The following is a 15391-nucleotide window of genomic DNA, read 5'->3' on the forward strand; positions in this document are numbered from 1 at the left end:
GAATGATTCGGGTGTTTCTTCTGCCTGCGGCTTGACAGGCTTGAAACATTTGTCCCAGACATGCCCTTGCTTGTCTCCTCAAAAAACTTCATCCTATCTGCAAATGGAAGAATATCAGACTCCTCCGTCCGAGAAAATGAAGAAGAGCAACTGCAAGAAGAGGTGGATGAAGAGGTGAAGGCACAAACCCCATGTCGTGACCCTGTGACGCCTAACACCTTCTCACCCAAGACTCTGAACTGTTGGTCTGCTCCAGATTCTGGTTGGAGTTTATGTTCAGGAGTCCAGCGCCAGCGGCGGGCTTTTCCAGCAGGAGCTGGTTCCTCCACAACTCGAATACCGACACCAAAAGCGGGCATGCCTGGGTCCAGAATCTGAATGGACCTGGACAGGTTAGTGTTTTCAGTGTACACTGTTGATTGAGGCTGAGTGTCCAAACCAACATGGTTTGATTCACTTGAGGTGTTTAACTTCTCCAATGGTGCTGTGGTCTGGAAATCTTGGGAACTTACAGGTGAGGCAAATGCAACTTTGGTACTCCTTTCCTGGAGCGGCAGGTTGGAATTAGGCCCCTCCTCACAGAAGTCTGGACCTTCCTCCTCCTGGACAGTTTCTCCACTACACAGCAACCCCCCGGGGCCGTGACTCCTCTGAAGCTGGGCCTTTTTCCTCTGGATCTCATTGCGAAGATTGGTAGCAAATCGCTCGCTGCGACGACGGTTCCGTCTGTGGTTCCTGGATGAGGGTGACTTCTTCGTGCCTGCATCTCCTTCTACATCCTCCACTATTTTCCCTCCACTTTTATCTCTGTCCGCTGCTCTCTGCTCCTCCACCAAAGTATCCATACTGGAAGCAGCACTAAGAGGTTCAAAATCTCTGTCCTGTATCTGATTAGAGCTCAACCTTACCTGGGTTGATGATCCAGTGGGGTCTTCTGGTACACTCGCAGAGCGGCCCCAGTGGCGGTGATGCCGAATTGGAGAGAGTGACCGACCATTTACACCCACCCCTTCGTGTCTCTCACTTGAATTTCCATCATCACCATCCCCTTCCAGGAACACAGATCCTGAGGTTGAGCAAAAGCTGCCTCCCAGTTTGTTTGATGGGGAATACATTTGGTTGTGAGAATCATTTTGATCTTTCCTCGCAGGCTGCAGTGATGAATGGGACAGCTGGTTGCTACAAGTGGAGAAGGAAGAATCAGGAGGGTTTGAAAGATGGCAAGGTTCCAATGAAGAGCTGTCACTGTTAAACTGCAGTAACTGAAATTGTCCTGCAAGAAGCTTCTCTGGAGCGCTGTGACGGTGCAGCCCTGTAGAAGAGTGCTGGGTCTGGGAATGTGTATGAGGCAGCCCTTGAACCTCTGTGGAGAATTCTGCAGGCAGGAAGTCAGGATGAGAAGAGGTGATGGGGACAAGAGAGGCTGTCACCTGGTCAGAAAGGGGATCTGAATTGGGTTCTGAATTGCAGTCTTTATTAGCACTAGTGTCACATCTGATATTTCTTTCAGTATCTTTAGTCTGTCTTTGGATACAGTGTGAGTCTAAGGTACCCTCTTTGAAATTCCCAGTTGTGTCAGCTCTCTCTGGTGTAGAGAAGCCATTGTGAATTCCTGATTCCACATTTAGAGAGGGCTTATTTTCATCACAGTTAGAAGAAACACCGGAAATATCAACAGGAGCAGAAGAGCAACGCGTGTTGACAGTACTGGGGCAACTCCGGGTTGCCCTAAAACTATCCTTCCTGGTTGGAGGTTGAGGAGGGTTCATCTTTCTCTGTGTTCCTCCTACTCCATTTCTTACAATCTCAAAGTCTCCTCCCCTCCGCTCCTCCTCATAACAGCAGGAAGAAGGCCTCTCTTTTACCTCAACAGGCTTCGGTCTCGGCCTAGTCAGCGACCTGGATTTGTGTACAATAAGCTGCGCCCCATCTCGGACCTCGCCAGATGAACTCCGTAGAGATGAGGTATCGCCACCAGGGTAGGCTTGACAAGCTGGGCCAAGGCTCTGGAGGAGGTTATCCATCGAGCAGGTTTCGCCAGGCCGTGGCGGCACTGTTGCGTAGTCAGACGTGTTTGAGCTGGCAGAAAAGGAGCTGTAGGCAGAGTCTCTCTTGTTGTTAAAGAGGGTGGGGTCGACAGGTGAATTCTGGGAGTCGGAGTACGGCTGCGTGGTAGGTGTCGGTGTGTCCAGGCTCTCCATGGAACCTAGGGAACTGCTTTGGTCAGTGGAGGAGTAAGGTCTTGACAGCTGACCCCACTGCATGGACAAGTCACTGCAGAGAGAAGGAGACAAAGATCAACTTAAGAGTTTCAGATGAAGACACCAACTATGCCTTTGGGGGACAGTTCTTTAATTAAAATAAATAAACTAACGGCACTATGATCGCTGGGAACCTGTAATGGGCATTTGTCATTTTTCTCTGACATTTTACCTAATAACTGAAAAGTCCAAACTGTTCTTACAAAACTTTAGAAAAGACTTTAAAAAAGGATGCCATTTAATCAAAGTTTAATGCCCCCAAAGCTAAACTCCTGTGCTTTATTTCTGAGCTGTAGGATTTTATTCTTTGACTGACAAAACGGTTAACACTTTTAGAAACTAAATACAAAAAGCTATCTTTAATTTCCAAGTGGCAAGCTGTGATTTGCTTCTTAGACATATACAGTATATTGTTCTGCAATACAATGTTTGAAATGGAGAGCTGGGGAATCTGTTTTCTATCAGGGCTAAGACGAGGATCCCAAGCAGCCCCATGTGTTTTTAAAGCCCCTCAGAGGAAGCCTCTTTGGGCAATGAAGGATTTCCTCCTCATCAACTGAATGCCAGGAGTCAAAATCTCTAAATCATCCCTTGATTCCTCTCATCCTCTTCCTTCTTCATATTTCATTCCATTCTTCCTCTTGTGGACTCCTCCTGTCCTTTCTCCTTTACATTGATTTAATGATAACATCATTTTGTGAAACAGTTGATTGACACAGCATAAAATGGAAACAAATATGTTTCCTTTTCCTGGATAGGTCAGTTAAGCTTTGCAGCGATTAAATGACAGGATGTTTACAGAAAAGCCCACTCATATTTTTACTCAGTCATAACAAGTACTAGGAAAATACAGTAGTTCTCAAGCGATGTTAAGTCTATTTAATCCATATAGCCAATAAACACAAATCACAAATCAGAGGTCTTAACAATCTGTATGTATATGCATACTGTACACCACCCTGTACTACCATTTTGATCTTGATTCAGAGAACAGCAAACTCCGCTAAAACCGCAAAACATGAAAAAAAAGAAAACTAAACAAGAGCAACAGATGGCAGACATGTAATAATAAAAAGCATTTCCCAACAATCCCAACTTCTTGCAGAAACCACATAAGACAAAATGGCAGGAGTTCTTTTCAGTAAAATGAGAGCTTGGGGAATCTGGAGAGACAAACACATTTTACACATACTGGCTATCGATATCAGCTCTGGAGGGGAAGGATCACCTGATGTTCTTATGCTTAGTCTAAATCTAACCTGTGGTCCCTAACAAAAAATCTGCAGACATTTTATTGTGGTATTTCTTTTTTCCTATAAAGAGGAAGGAGTGGTCACTCACCCTTTGTATTTCATTTGTGTCTCGTTCAAAACAGGGAAAGCAGCCAAGGAGACACAGGAGGGGTTTGCCGGCAAGATGCATTTCTAAAGGGCTTTGATCTCAAACCAATATGGGGAAGCAACCAGCAGACTATCTCCAGGCTCTTCCTGTGGTATGTATGGGTTACAGTTTATGGAGAAGATCTAAAAACCATTCGGTTTTGTTTCTCTTCTAAAGCATATTACCACCACTTACTCTTATGCAAATACATCTAATGATGTCTTGTCAGTCTGCAGAATTTGTGTAAGTCATTTGCTTTTTCATGCTCTTCCCACTGGGCTCAAAATAAATAAAACCTACAAAATTCTCTATAGGAGGGAGCATGTTTTAGCCCACTTATTACAAATCATATATACTTTATATAACACTTATTTTGGAATCGATGCTTGTTTGGCAGTCATTGGTTTCCAATCATTTCAGTACAATATTATAGAATCAATTAGCCAATTATCTGTGGAGATTCTCATTGATCCAGGAAGCACTAAAGCTGGCAACTGGACATGCTTGATGTTCTTTAAGATGTTTCACCTCTCATCTGACAAGCTTCTTCAGGTCTACTGACCAGTGGTAAGTGTGATGCGTTTAAAGAATTATACAGGTTGTTACGATTGTTGTGTTGTACGTTTGCTCTGTCTGGTTGCATATGGTGTTTCTCCCTTGGTGTGAATGTGTGAGAGATGACTGCTGGCTGGATGAGGGTGTATGTAAATAGGTGGGGATCGTTGCGCGCCAAGGATTGGTTCCACCTGTGCTCACTTATCACCAATTGGCCATCTGGAGGACATCTGAAGGAGGAAGACAGCTGGCCAGGAGCGAACGCTTCAGATCTTGTCCTCCAATGTGGAATTAAGGAGTGCATATTCATGGGTGTGTGTGTGGAGGGGCAGCCTTTTTTTGTAATTGATTTCTCTTGTTTCTTTTAGGCAGGGAGGTAAATTGTTGTTGTTTCTTTGTCTGGTTAGCTAATATCTCCTTTTTGTTTGTTAGTTAGATCTTTGTTTGTTATTTTTGGCCTTTGCCCATCCTGAAGCTAAATCACCTAAAATATATACACATATAAATCACCAGTTGTAATTAAATGCAACTAAATGTAATGAGAGAACCTTCAAGCAAGTCACATTGCCATCTTCAGCAGTTCATATACAGTTAACTGAACCTTAAACCCTGACAGAATTAAGGAGATCTGTCTCAAAAGGCAGTTTTAAGATCATTGTTATTATAGTTTACATTATTCTAAAGGTATATTCCTAAATACTGTAGGTTTCATTTGTTGAAATGATCACAGGCTAATTATCTAAGGCTAAGCAGTTCTTGGCATGAAGAAATGAATGGTGTTCAGTGAATGGTAGGCCAAATACATTAAAAACGTCACTGTAGTTGTTCAGCATTCATTTGAAAATGTTCTTAAAAACCTGCAAAAATACTGGAATGGTACTAGGATACTACTCATAAAAGAGACAGATTATATTCTGACTAGTGGGAAATGTTTCACTATTGGCCTGAGAAAATCATCTGCAAAGGAAGCGAGCCATGAATGAGAAAGAAGGCGCTGCTGTACACATTTGACCCGGGTGACGCAAAGAAGCAGAGAGGAAATGAGACGGGAGAGGGACGGGAAACACTAGTCACTCCTGCGCAATCAGATGGCAATGTGGAACATGTGAGCATGAGTGATGATGTTCGCTCAGACTGACTGGATTAATTCTCAGTGTGAAAATGAATATAAACACATTTTGTCAGCTGATAGTTGCTGTGTGAGTAAGGGTGAAACTGAAAACTCATGTTTTGTCCTACTGCTTACATAAACACACACACACACACACACACACACACTTGCGTCGAGTAGAAACAATCACACACACAGATACTACACAAAATGTCTCTGGCCTTCATACAAACACAGCCTTTTGAATGTCTTCCTCTCTTTGTCCACATGTTCTGGGAGTCACATGCCACTGTCCAGAGTTATGCCGGGAGCTGCCTCCTCATCAGATGGTTTATTGTATGTGTGTGTTTGTGTATGATGAGATCAGGCAGGGAATAATAGACCCACACACAGACACACTGCTGTTTAATCCACATGCTACTATTAAATCTAATAGTGGTAGATTGTATCACCGATTCTTATCCAAAGCTACTGACGTACCATGAGGCTGATAAACAGATGGAAATGGCTATTTTTATTGTGAGTCAATATACACAAAAAAATTTCCCTCTAAACGATTACAGTTTGTGAGCTCATACTAAAACAAAGGCTACTGTACCTACAAGGCTCCTTTTAATTTAACCTGACTGGATGCATCATTCTTTTGTCCTAATTCTATGACAGTAATAGAAAAATGCAACATGATCATACTGAAACTATTTGCTCAGGATAAATTTCTCAAGCAGCAATGCCAAACATTTCCTACTTTTAGACAGTTGTGAGAATGTTTTTGGTTACGTTTAATTTGTATGAGGGCAAACTGAATTTTTTTTTTTGGCTTTCACTTGTAAATTGCCCACATAATTGACACAAGGGTTGCTAAAGCTGAAATTGGCCTAATAACTCGATGAAAGAAGTGATGTCATCTCACCTGTTGTCGGTTGTGTGCCAGGGTAATGTGTAGGGGCCGGGGTGGAGCTGCATGGCAGGCTGAGGCGGAGGAGGGGGGAGAGGAGGGGAGTCCGGAGGAGGGGGAGGGGGAGGGAAGGGCGGCTCCGATAGCTTTGCCAGGTGCCAGGAGTGAGGCCTGATGAGAGGAACGCTGCGCCTGTGGAGACGACAGGAAGAAACGCAGGTGAGAATCAACGCCAGCAGAGAAACAGCGTGGTGGATACGGAGCTGCTCACACATCATTCAGCGGAAATTCACCTTTCAAGCTCAGTTTAAAACAAACTGACCAAAGGCCCTTTACACCTCCTGCTATAATACATTAAACTGTAAACGTCTTGTGACGACTGTTTACACTCCCAACTTGCTAAAATGCTCTTCAGGGGGTGTACAAGCGGGGCATAGCATGTAATTACTACAAACTGTTCTTTCCACTAGACCTTTGTTTAAATTAGCAGAGTGTTGTAAAAAGTGAACTTTTGACTGACAGAGTGAAATCAGACTGTGCTGTCTTTAATCCAAATTATCGTATGTTACAAAATCTGTTCCTAAAAACTCAAAATAAACCCACAAGCTGTTTAGCTATTCATTTCAGATAGTATTCAAGCTGAAGGAATGTGAACATGTGTGTGAAAGTTGCTGCTGATGTTGTTGCATGGGCTTTACGTTTTGTTTGTAAAGTGTCCAAACGTGCTTCTGAGCACACTGTGAGGTGACTTGGATAACTTAATCTTTATTACATCTGTAGTGTTTGTTATTCCGGGGTCATTAACCCGGATATACTCATGAATATGGCTGCACTGCGTTTAATTACAGCAATTAGTTTTTAATATGATGATTTGCTCAGGGTTGACATAAAACTTTCTGTAGCAGTACGCTGCCAACCCAAACAGCTTCCTAACATGTTGTTTCGAGTTTGGACTGCCATTAAAAACTCAACATGTACAATAAGTTCTCCGGTTTGATCTGAAGCCAGACATTCCAGCGTATCCCCCAATATTCACTAATTCTCTTATACGGACTTTCCAATCCCATATGCTAGCCAGATTCAACTCAACCCCCTGCAGATAGTGTGTGTGTGTGTGTGTGCAAGACAGACAAGGAGACAGAGTGTTTGAGAGCCAGGAAAAAATAAAAAACACGCTAGAAACAAGAACATAAAGAGAGAAACAACAGCCCACTATAAATTTATGTGTCTTGGAGTCTGAACTGACCTTTGTGTGGGTAATCCTATCTTTCAGACATGCCGTTGGGAATACATTTGCTGGATGGAAATGGTTTCATACAGACCATGAAAACTGCCATAGCTGTTGACTTGAGCTTGAAACAAAAAGATTTGTACTTGACATGAACTTGTCTTGAAAGAACAGAACGTATCACCCAGTGCTGCAGTGTGTTTTTAACTGGTTTTGAACAACAACAAAGGTCTATGGCACAGACGATTAAGCTAATCCAGGACTGACAGATATTAACCACGAGTAGAAGCATTAAATTGTTGGGTTTTGTCTCTGTATGGGGAGTGTTGAAAATACTGTTAATAGAGGAAATGGGTGGCTTTATTCTTTAAGCTCCTAAAACTGAAAGTACAACAATGTAAAATGAGCCAACTCTGGGTTTTTCAGACCAAAACACTTGGAGGTACAACTTTGGAAGTGGAATGTGGATCCTGGCATGGTGAGGGGAAAGGAAAGGACCATTTCTGATTATTATTGTTTATGATAAAGCAAGAGCAAGAGAACCATTTCCAAAATCAACACTCTTGTTTCCTGGTACTGGCTCCTTAAGAAGGATTTCTATCTGAGCCCAGTGATTGTTCAACTGTGCTGACAATGTCCTTAAATTATACTCTGAGAAAGTTTATGTAGAGCCAGCGCATGTGCATCTATGCCCCTATGTGTGTGTGTGTGTGCATGAAAGTGTGTGGGAACTATCCAAACTCAACCAGTCAAAATACCACTAGAGATTGATGGCTGTGAAAAGGTTTTGATGACAAAGCCAGATTGAAACAGAATCCGAGATAAAGGAAAGGAAAATGCAAAACACTGACAAGCTCAGAATGTAATAAAGAAGTATGATGAAAATGTGATTTATCAAAGTGGAAAACACTGACATCCTCTCTATGAATAAGCACTTTTTACCTTTTCACAAACTACTCTGTTCATTTTAGTGGTTCACTAACATTTAAGCTTGTTGTTTTTAATTGAAAAAAGGAAACAGTTGGATTTGTGCATGTATGTGATCACTATCTGAAAAAAGGAAAGTTGGATTTGTGCATGTATGTGATCACGTTTGTCAAGGGAACAGTAAAAAAAACAGATTCTTCAAGAACAGGGTGTAAAAACTCACATCAAAGTCTACAGCTCCAACTAAGATTTATTGTATTGCTTAACATTATCTTTATGATTTATCAATTAACAGCCTAGTCTATGAAATGTTAAATAAAATAAAGAAAGAATGGAAAAAGACACCACAAGTTCTCAAGAGGTCCCAAGGTGATATGTTTATGTGGCTTTTGTCCGACTAACAGGTCAAAACCTAGTTTGGTATTAATCCAGACGCCTTTTAACCTACAAACAACCAAAAACATGCATTAGTCTTAGTGGACTGCATTAATTTGGAGGTGAACAGCTCAATATCAGGGATGCTGTCTAAGAAGAAAGATGTAACAGAGACCGTTCCTCCGCTGCACCACTTTGACTCAACCTCAAGTGCAGGCATGAACTCGCACTGTGCTGAAAAGGGAGCGGTTGTATCACTGGTAGGTCAAGTTAGAGTGTAACAGAGAATATTGTAGTTATCTCAAGAACTTAAGCACGAAAATCTGTTTATTTCTTGGAGACCAAAGCGTTAAATGCTTTTTGTAAGGGCTGCATTCAGCCTCAGCTCCATAAAGTCTGTGTTCTTTTCATTAACGGGACACAGGGAACACACAAAGCACTGGCCAAAACCTTCCTTCTTGGCCTCAGTGACTAAAGTAGCACCTACCAAGGCCACTGTCAACTGTTCACTTGTCCCAGCTGGCAACAGCACGCAGAGAGAGATCAAAGCAAATATGTTTTTTGAAAAATTTGCAGGCATACAAGAGATAATAGTGTATTGTTGACGTGATAATGACCGAATCAGCCACTGGTGTGATGTTACTGTGATGGTAGTAAATCTCATGAGACTTGACGGCAATCAAAGACCAAGAAATTATGAAATCTATGTCACGCAGCTCTGAACAGGCCTCAATGAGACCTGCTGGAATGTCCCACTCAATTCAGAAAAGTCAGAAACTGTAACAGCTGACTGATATCACAAAAGCCAGCACGCATAATCTGAGTCACACACACAGTCTAGGTAGAGCACGGAACAAATGCCAGACAGGTGTCAGACACATAGACTGGGACTCTACACATCTGGACAGATATGAAACTGGTGCAGTATATGATTTTGAGAGAGGACGAAGGACTCAAAATTGACCAGAGATTGTTAAATGATTGAAAATAAAAATGACAAGCTTCACTAGTTTTGTGTATCAGTGTTGGTGAAAGCGTGCACCATGTGGTCAGCGGATACCGTTGTTTCCACAAGGAGCCAAACAACGAAGATGCAAACTCCATATTTTCCCTCAAATATAGATGAGAAAAGAAAGTCCTGTAAATTGAGTAGACGAGTTTTATGTTAACAATCCTATACTGATCTGTGACATCAACAAAGACGTCAATACAGGAGAAACTTTCAGACCTACCAGACTTCACAAGCTGAAGCATCTGCTGTCAAACTGACTCCAGGTCAGCTCCCAGCATCCCCGAGATCCAAAGGTGAGCCTTCAAACATGCTCAGACAACACAACTTCTTTAAATCTCCCTTGCGACTTTTCTGAGAAGAATCACCACCTCGTGAAAATGTCACAACTCTTTTCTTTTGTCCTCAAGACGACTGAGGCCAGGGTTGTGTCCATAAAGTGCGGGACTTGGCGAAAGTGTAGTCCAGGTCAAGCGCTGACGTCCACCTGAAATAGCTGGCACATTCTGACCAAGCAAGAAAAACCAACCAATGATCCTCATATCCTCTCTCCCTCCTTTTCCTCTCTCCCCTGCTCCTCTAAATGGAAGACAAAACATGGCTGTTTCTCCCTCCTGCGCTCTGCATCTCTCTCTCTCGCACCCCTCTCCCTCTCTCATTCTTTCCCTGCCTCTCTCGCCCCCTCCCAGACAGGATGTGTGAGTCAGTGAGAGAGGAAGCATTGTGGAGAGCAGATAAAGTGGTGGACGGCTACTAAAATAATACCCAGAGTTCCACACTGTTATTGTTTGACAGGGGGAAAATGCAGAGATACTTCCTCCTTGTGTGCGTGTGTGTTGGCATGCACCTGTGTTTGCAGAGCACGAAGAAGAAATCAAAAGAGCAAAGAAAGCAGAGACCGGTGGACAGACAAGGGGGCTTTTTCACTTTGGCAGTGAGACAAGGAAGAACAAAATGTGTTGAAAGAAGGGGAATGTAAGAGAGGATGGGAGGTCTGAGGAATAATTAGAGACAAAAACAATGAGGAGAGGTGATGGATGAACAGCAGAGGGGCAAAAATACTGGACTTGTATCATATTCATCGCTGAAATGTATTTCATTAACACAAAGTATTTTTTTGACCACTGCACTCTGTGCTATTGTTAGGTACTGAAGTTAATTACAATTAAAGCTTTATCAAAGCTAAAAACAGCTTGGATTTCATATATAATACTTTAATTTTACAGATTCACTATTTTCAAATGGAGTTTCGTGAGAAGATACATGTAATTGTGTGTGACATGTTCCTTTCCCTGACACGATCATCACTGTTTCATTGTAAGCTTGCATCAGTGCCAGTATTGCCTTCATTAATATGACCAGACTCAAACCTTCCAGAGCAAACATCAAGAGGTGTGAGTGTCCAACATTAGCTGTGTTGAAGTTTAACTAACCACATCACTGCAGACATGACACTCTCAGTGGGCTACAAAGAATTTCCTGGAGACTCATAACTCCTGCAGACTCCTCAGAGGTGTGTGTGAGTGTGTTATGTACATGTATGTGGGCAAATTCCTTACATTCTCCTGTCTTCCCTTCAAAAGGGTGAAGGGTTAACTATGCTAGAAAGCCCGAAGAACCTCACCTCCTCCTTTCTGTCTCTTTGTGTCTGCCTGCAATAACGACCTATTTGTTTGCGTAATGGGGGACGATGTGTGTGTGTGTGTGTGTGAGTGAGAGAGAGCGAGAGAGGGTGTGTGTGCCTGCATGCAATCAGACCCCTGTTTGTTTGCATTGCAGGACCTCATCACCCTTGACCGTAGATTTCTGAAAGATAAACATACTTGTAGACATGCATTTAGTCCTGCTCAGACACACACATCCATGTAGCCTCATACTGTTGGTTAAGCTGACACACACACACACACACACACACACACACACACACACACACTTTTTGCATACCAGGTAATCAGTACAGTGAGACTGGCCTCATACCAGAAGTCCATGGCAGGAAGGGTGAAGTCCACTTTAGCCTCTGTGGCACAATACAATGTTTGTTTCTACTCGACCCCCCCCAAGATTGTGTGTGTATGTGTGTGTGTGTGTCTGTAATTACACTCTATTGCTATTTACTCCATCAGCTGTCAGGGATATTTTAAAAACTGAAACACCAATTAGTGAAGTTAAGTCACATCAGAGTGGTTTACATAAATGAAAAGAGTCAAAATGTCCCAGAGAAAATGAAAATATGCTGCCTTGAAACTGAAGCTGTGAAAGCAGTTGAAGGGGCAGATGAAACAGGAGTTAAAGTGCATGCATACAGTGGAGTATATGAAAGTGCTGAGAGGAAGTGGAAGGTCAGAGTGCAGCGGCATTAAGAAGGTTAACCTTGTAAACATCATCATCGCGGCGTTTCAGCCCCCTGTCCAGAAAAAAAAAAACAGGGTTTTTCTCCCCACAAAGGCTCTCCAGAGTGTGTGAATCTGAAAACACCGGCTTGGTGTCACAGTGTGTAAAGAACAAACACAGCACTTCCAAACAATGACGTAAGCTGACCCAGTGAGGGTCAGGGAGACAGTAAAGACAACATTTAGTCAGCTCCGGCTTCCTCTGAGATGGTTCGTGTTATACATCAGTATGTCTGAATACCCAGCAGAGATATTGTCATTAAAATGGATTTTTGCTTGATGCTGTCAGACGATGTTGCTCGGCGCAGCAACTTCACTACTGGTTAACATGTTCTGGATATAGGCGGCGAATAAATCACCACTGCATAGTCATTAAGTGATCAGACAACAGAAGCAGAGTGTCACTGAAAAATATTTCATGGTAGGTGACCACAGAGAGCAGGAGGAGACAGAACAGAACGGCCAGACAGCCTTCTGTTGTCTTTAACTTCCTCTGTGATCGATCATTTTAAATGCCCATATAGCCGAATACACAGCTGAATACGAGCACTGAAAGAAGCTGTCATCAAGTGTCAGTTTAAGTGTGAGCGCGGAAAGCAATCAGTCAGCTGCAGCATCAATTACAAGCAAAGAAGAAGAAATGGAATGAAGGAAATTAACCTTAAACAAAACAACCGTGTGAACGATATTTAATAAACCGATTAGCTGTGACAAGCTCTTTAAAGATCATCTGCATCAAGCACATGGCTTCCTGTTCACAAACACATCACCTGACAATGGCCTTAAAACTTCCTGTTTACGTTTAGATCTGCTTCTGTGGCACATTTCATTAGGACTCTCATATACAGTATAAGTCTGTGTTTGATAATGCAGAGAGAATATATGCTATGTGGGAGCCATGGACTGTAAATACTCAGCAGTGAGTATGCAATTATGTGCAAACAGTACAGATGGAAACTTGACAACAATAAAAGGCCAATCTGGGAATCAAACCAGTATTTTGAGAAGTTTCACCATTTACTTTGGGTTTCACTCTTTAGGTCACGACTCAGTGAGTCAACACTGATTCTGGACCTGCCCAAAGTCTATTTTTGACTAAATATCACAGTTTGTCTCAAGGCCTGCAGTTACTGAATTTACTGACTACTCAAGTGAATCACCTTTATTCCCACCTTAATGAACAGCCAACTGTCTAGGCTACTGCCACCGCTGTTTCTGATCATGCTGATTTAATGTGCTGCAGCAGGGGAGCAACCCACTGACTGAAACACAGAAATACACACACTGCTCTACACAATGTCGAATAAACAGTGTCGCACTAAAATTGTTTACAGTCAGGGCTCTAATGAGACCCAGAATGATGTATGTATGTCTGTGTGTGTCTTTGTGTGGTGTGTGTGTGTGTGTGTGTAAGGAAGAGGCCTTGAGGAATGGCAGGAATGTCTATTGTTCAGTTTGGGAAGGAGTTATGTGGGGCAGACTATTGTGTTTCATGGTTCTTGGCACTGCAGATCTTCATCTTGCCCTGGTCTCCAGGGACCCTATGGTATGAAAATCTAAACAACGGGATGTGTATGCGTGTGTGTGTGTGTGTGTGTGTGTGTGTGTGTGCGCGCGCACATTTTGCCCATCTGTCTGTCTGCAGTCAAATCCCAAACAACCAGATAAATGTGTGCATGTAGACTGTGTGTGTCCAAGCCTGCAGACCTTCCCCTAACAGTCTGATACATGGTAGACTGACAGTCCAGCTCTTCTCTGAGGCCAAACACCTCCAGGAAAAGATGAAAACAAATGTTTCAAAAGAGTAAGAACGAACAAACAGTGAAACTGAGTAGCACTGCTGCTGCAGTAGCCGGCGCTCCCCAGACATCCCTGACAACTGAACCGGATTCCAGCAGGAGAGTCAAGCAGAATATCTGAATGGAAGACAAATATGGAACAGCCAGTTCTGAAATCCGGTAAACACCCATCCATACATGTGCCCTCCGTACAATGTTAATATGTTACTAAATGTGAATCTGAGAACAGACGATTGCTCATGTCTGAGGCGGGGAAGATGTCCAAACATGTCAAATTTTTATTTCAGCTAAATACACAAAGCCTATCTTTTCTCTGCCGCCTGCTTTCCCTGTTTCCATTCTTTCATCTCCTCTTCCTCCTCCCTTGTCCTGTCATTGGAAAAAATAAATGTTTAGTTAATGTGCACCAGAAATGAAAGAGAGGCCACAGATGAAAGAGCTCTGTCATAAAGAGCTGTTTAGCCGGGTAACCCTCAAAAACCATCAAACATGACATCAGCCTCTCTTGTAATTATCATCTTCATTTCTATATTGTATGTACTCCTCCCGCCACAGTGCGTGTTTCACACTGCCACGTAAGTCCAGTCTGCACCTGAATCTGTGGGATATTTCCTGCTTCGCTGCCCTGAAATCTGATGTTTTTTCCTCTTTACCAACAGACATTTTGATTTGCACCTGAATTTAATCAAGTGAGAAGAAAAGATTAATATCAAAAAACAAAACAGCTGCGCTTTTTCAGTGAGTTGGTGGTCAGTTAAGGTCTTGGTTGGGAAATTCTTAACAGACTGAATATGAAACAAATCACTGAACGGAGAGAAAAGGTCGGGGTTGTTGGAAAAAAAACCATATGATCCTCAGCACATAACTGCAGACATGGACACCTGCATCAAAGAGCAGCTTCCTATTCCATCAGCAGCTGTAAATAAACCGGTCTGTGTACACTTCCCATTAAAGCTGCTTCTTCTCACACAAACATACACACAAAATTCGCCAACGCATTTAGTCCAATCTGAACAGGAAGTAGGGAGGGGAAACTTTGGAAAGAACAGGAAGTGATGCAGAAGTTGAAGAATGTCCTCCTGCCTTGTCCATGCCCCCTGAGAAACACACACACACACACACACACACACACACACACACACCCCAACCATCACAAGACCTAATCTAATTCTAACCTGAACCCTAAAATCGAGCTTTAATCCTCAAACAGCCCTTTGAGCTTGTGAGAACCAGCCAAAATGTCCCCATAACGATGGTACTGAGCAAAAAATTGTCATGTACACACACACACACACACACACAGTACCTTTGGATTCAACAAATGTCTGTGAAAACAGGAAGTAGTATAAAAGAAACATTTCCAGGTCGAGCCAACAAAGCAGTCCCATTCTTCCTCTCCCAGAAATATATTGGCAAAAATCAGACTTAAAAAACAGAAAGAGGAAAAGAGGAAAAACTATT

At 42.6% G+C, this 15391-nt stretch overlaps 1 protein-coding gene across 1 annotated transcript in view; it reads right to left on the reverse strand.

Moving 5' to 3' along the window:
- The window catches only part of shroom4 (shroom family member 4), a 52400-nt gene that overhangs the window by 8957 nt on the left and 28052 nt on the right, over positions 1-15391 (reverse strand). The window contains exons 3-4 of the mRNA XM_020619532.1: positions 6218-6394; positions 6-2274 (exon numbers count right to left, since the gene is read on the reverse strand). Coding sequence (XP_020475188.1) covers positions 6-2274; positions 6218-6394 — 2446 coding nt within the window. The remainder of the gene's footprint in view (positions 1-5; positions 2275-6217; positions 6395-15391) is intronic.

The sequence above is a fragment of the Monopterus albus genome, unplaced genomic scaffold (genome assembly GCF_001952655.1).
Source record: "Monopterus albus unplaced genomic scaffold, M_albus_1.0 scaffold222.1, whole genome shotgun sequence".
Classification (NCBI taxonomy): Eukaryota; Metazoa; Chordata; class Actinopteri; order Synbranchiformes; family Synbranchidae; genus Monopterus; species Monopterus albus.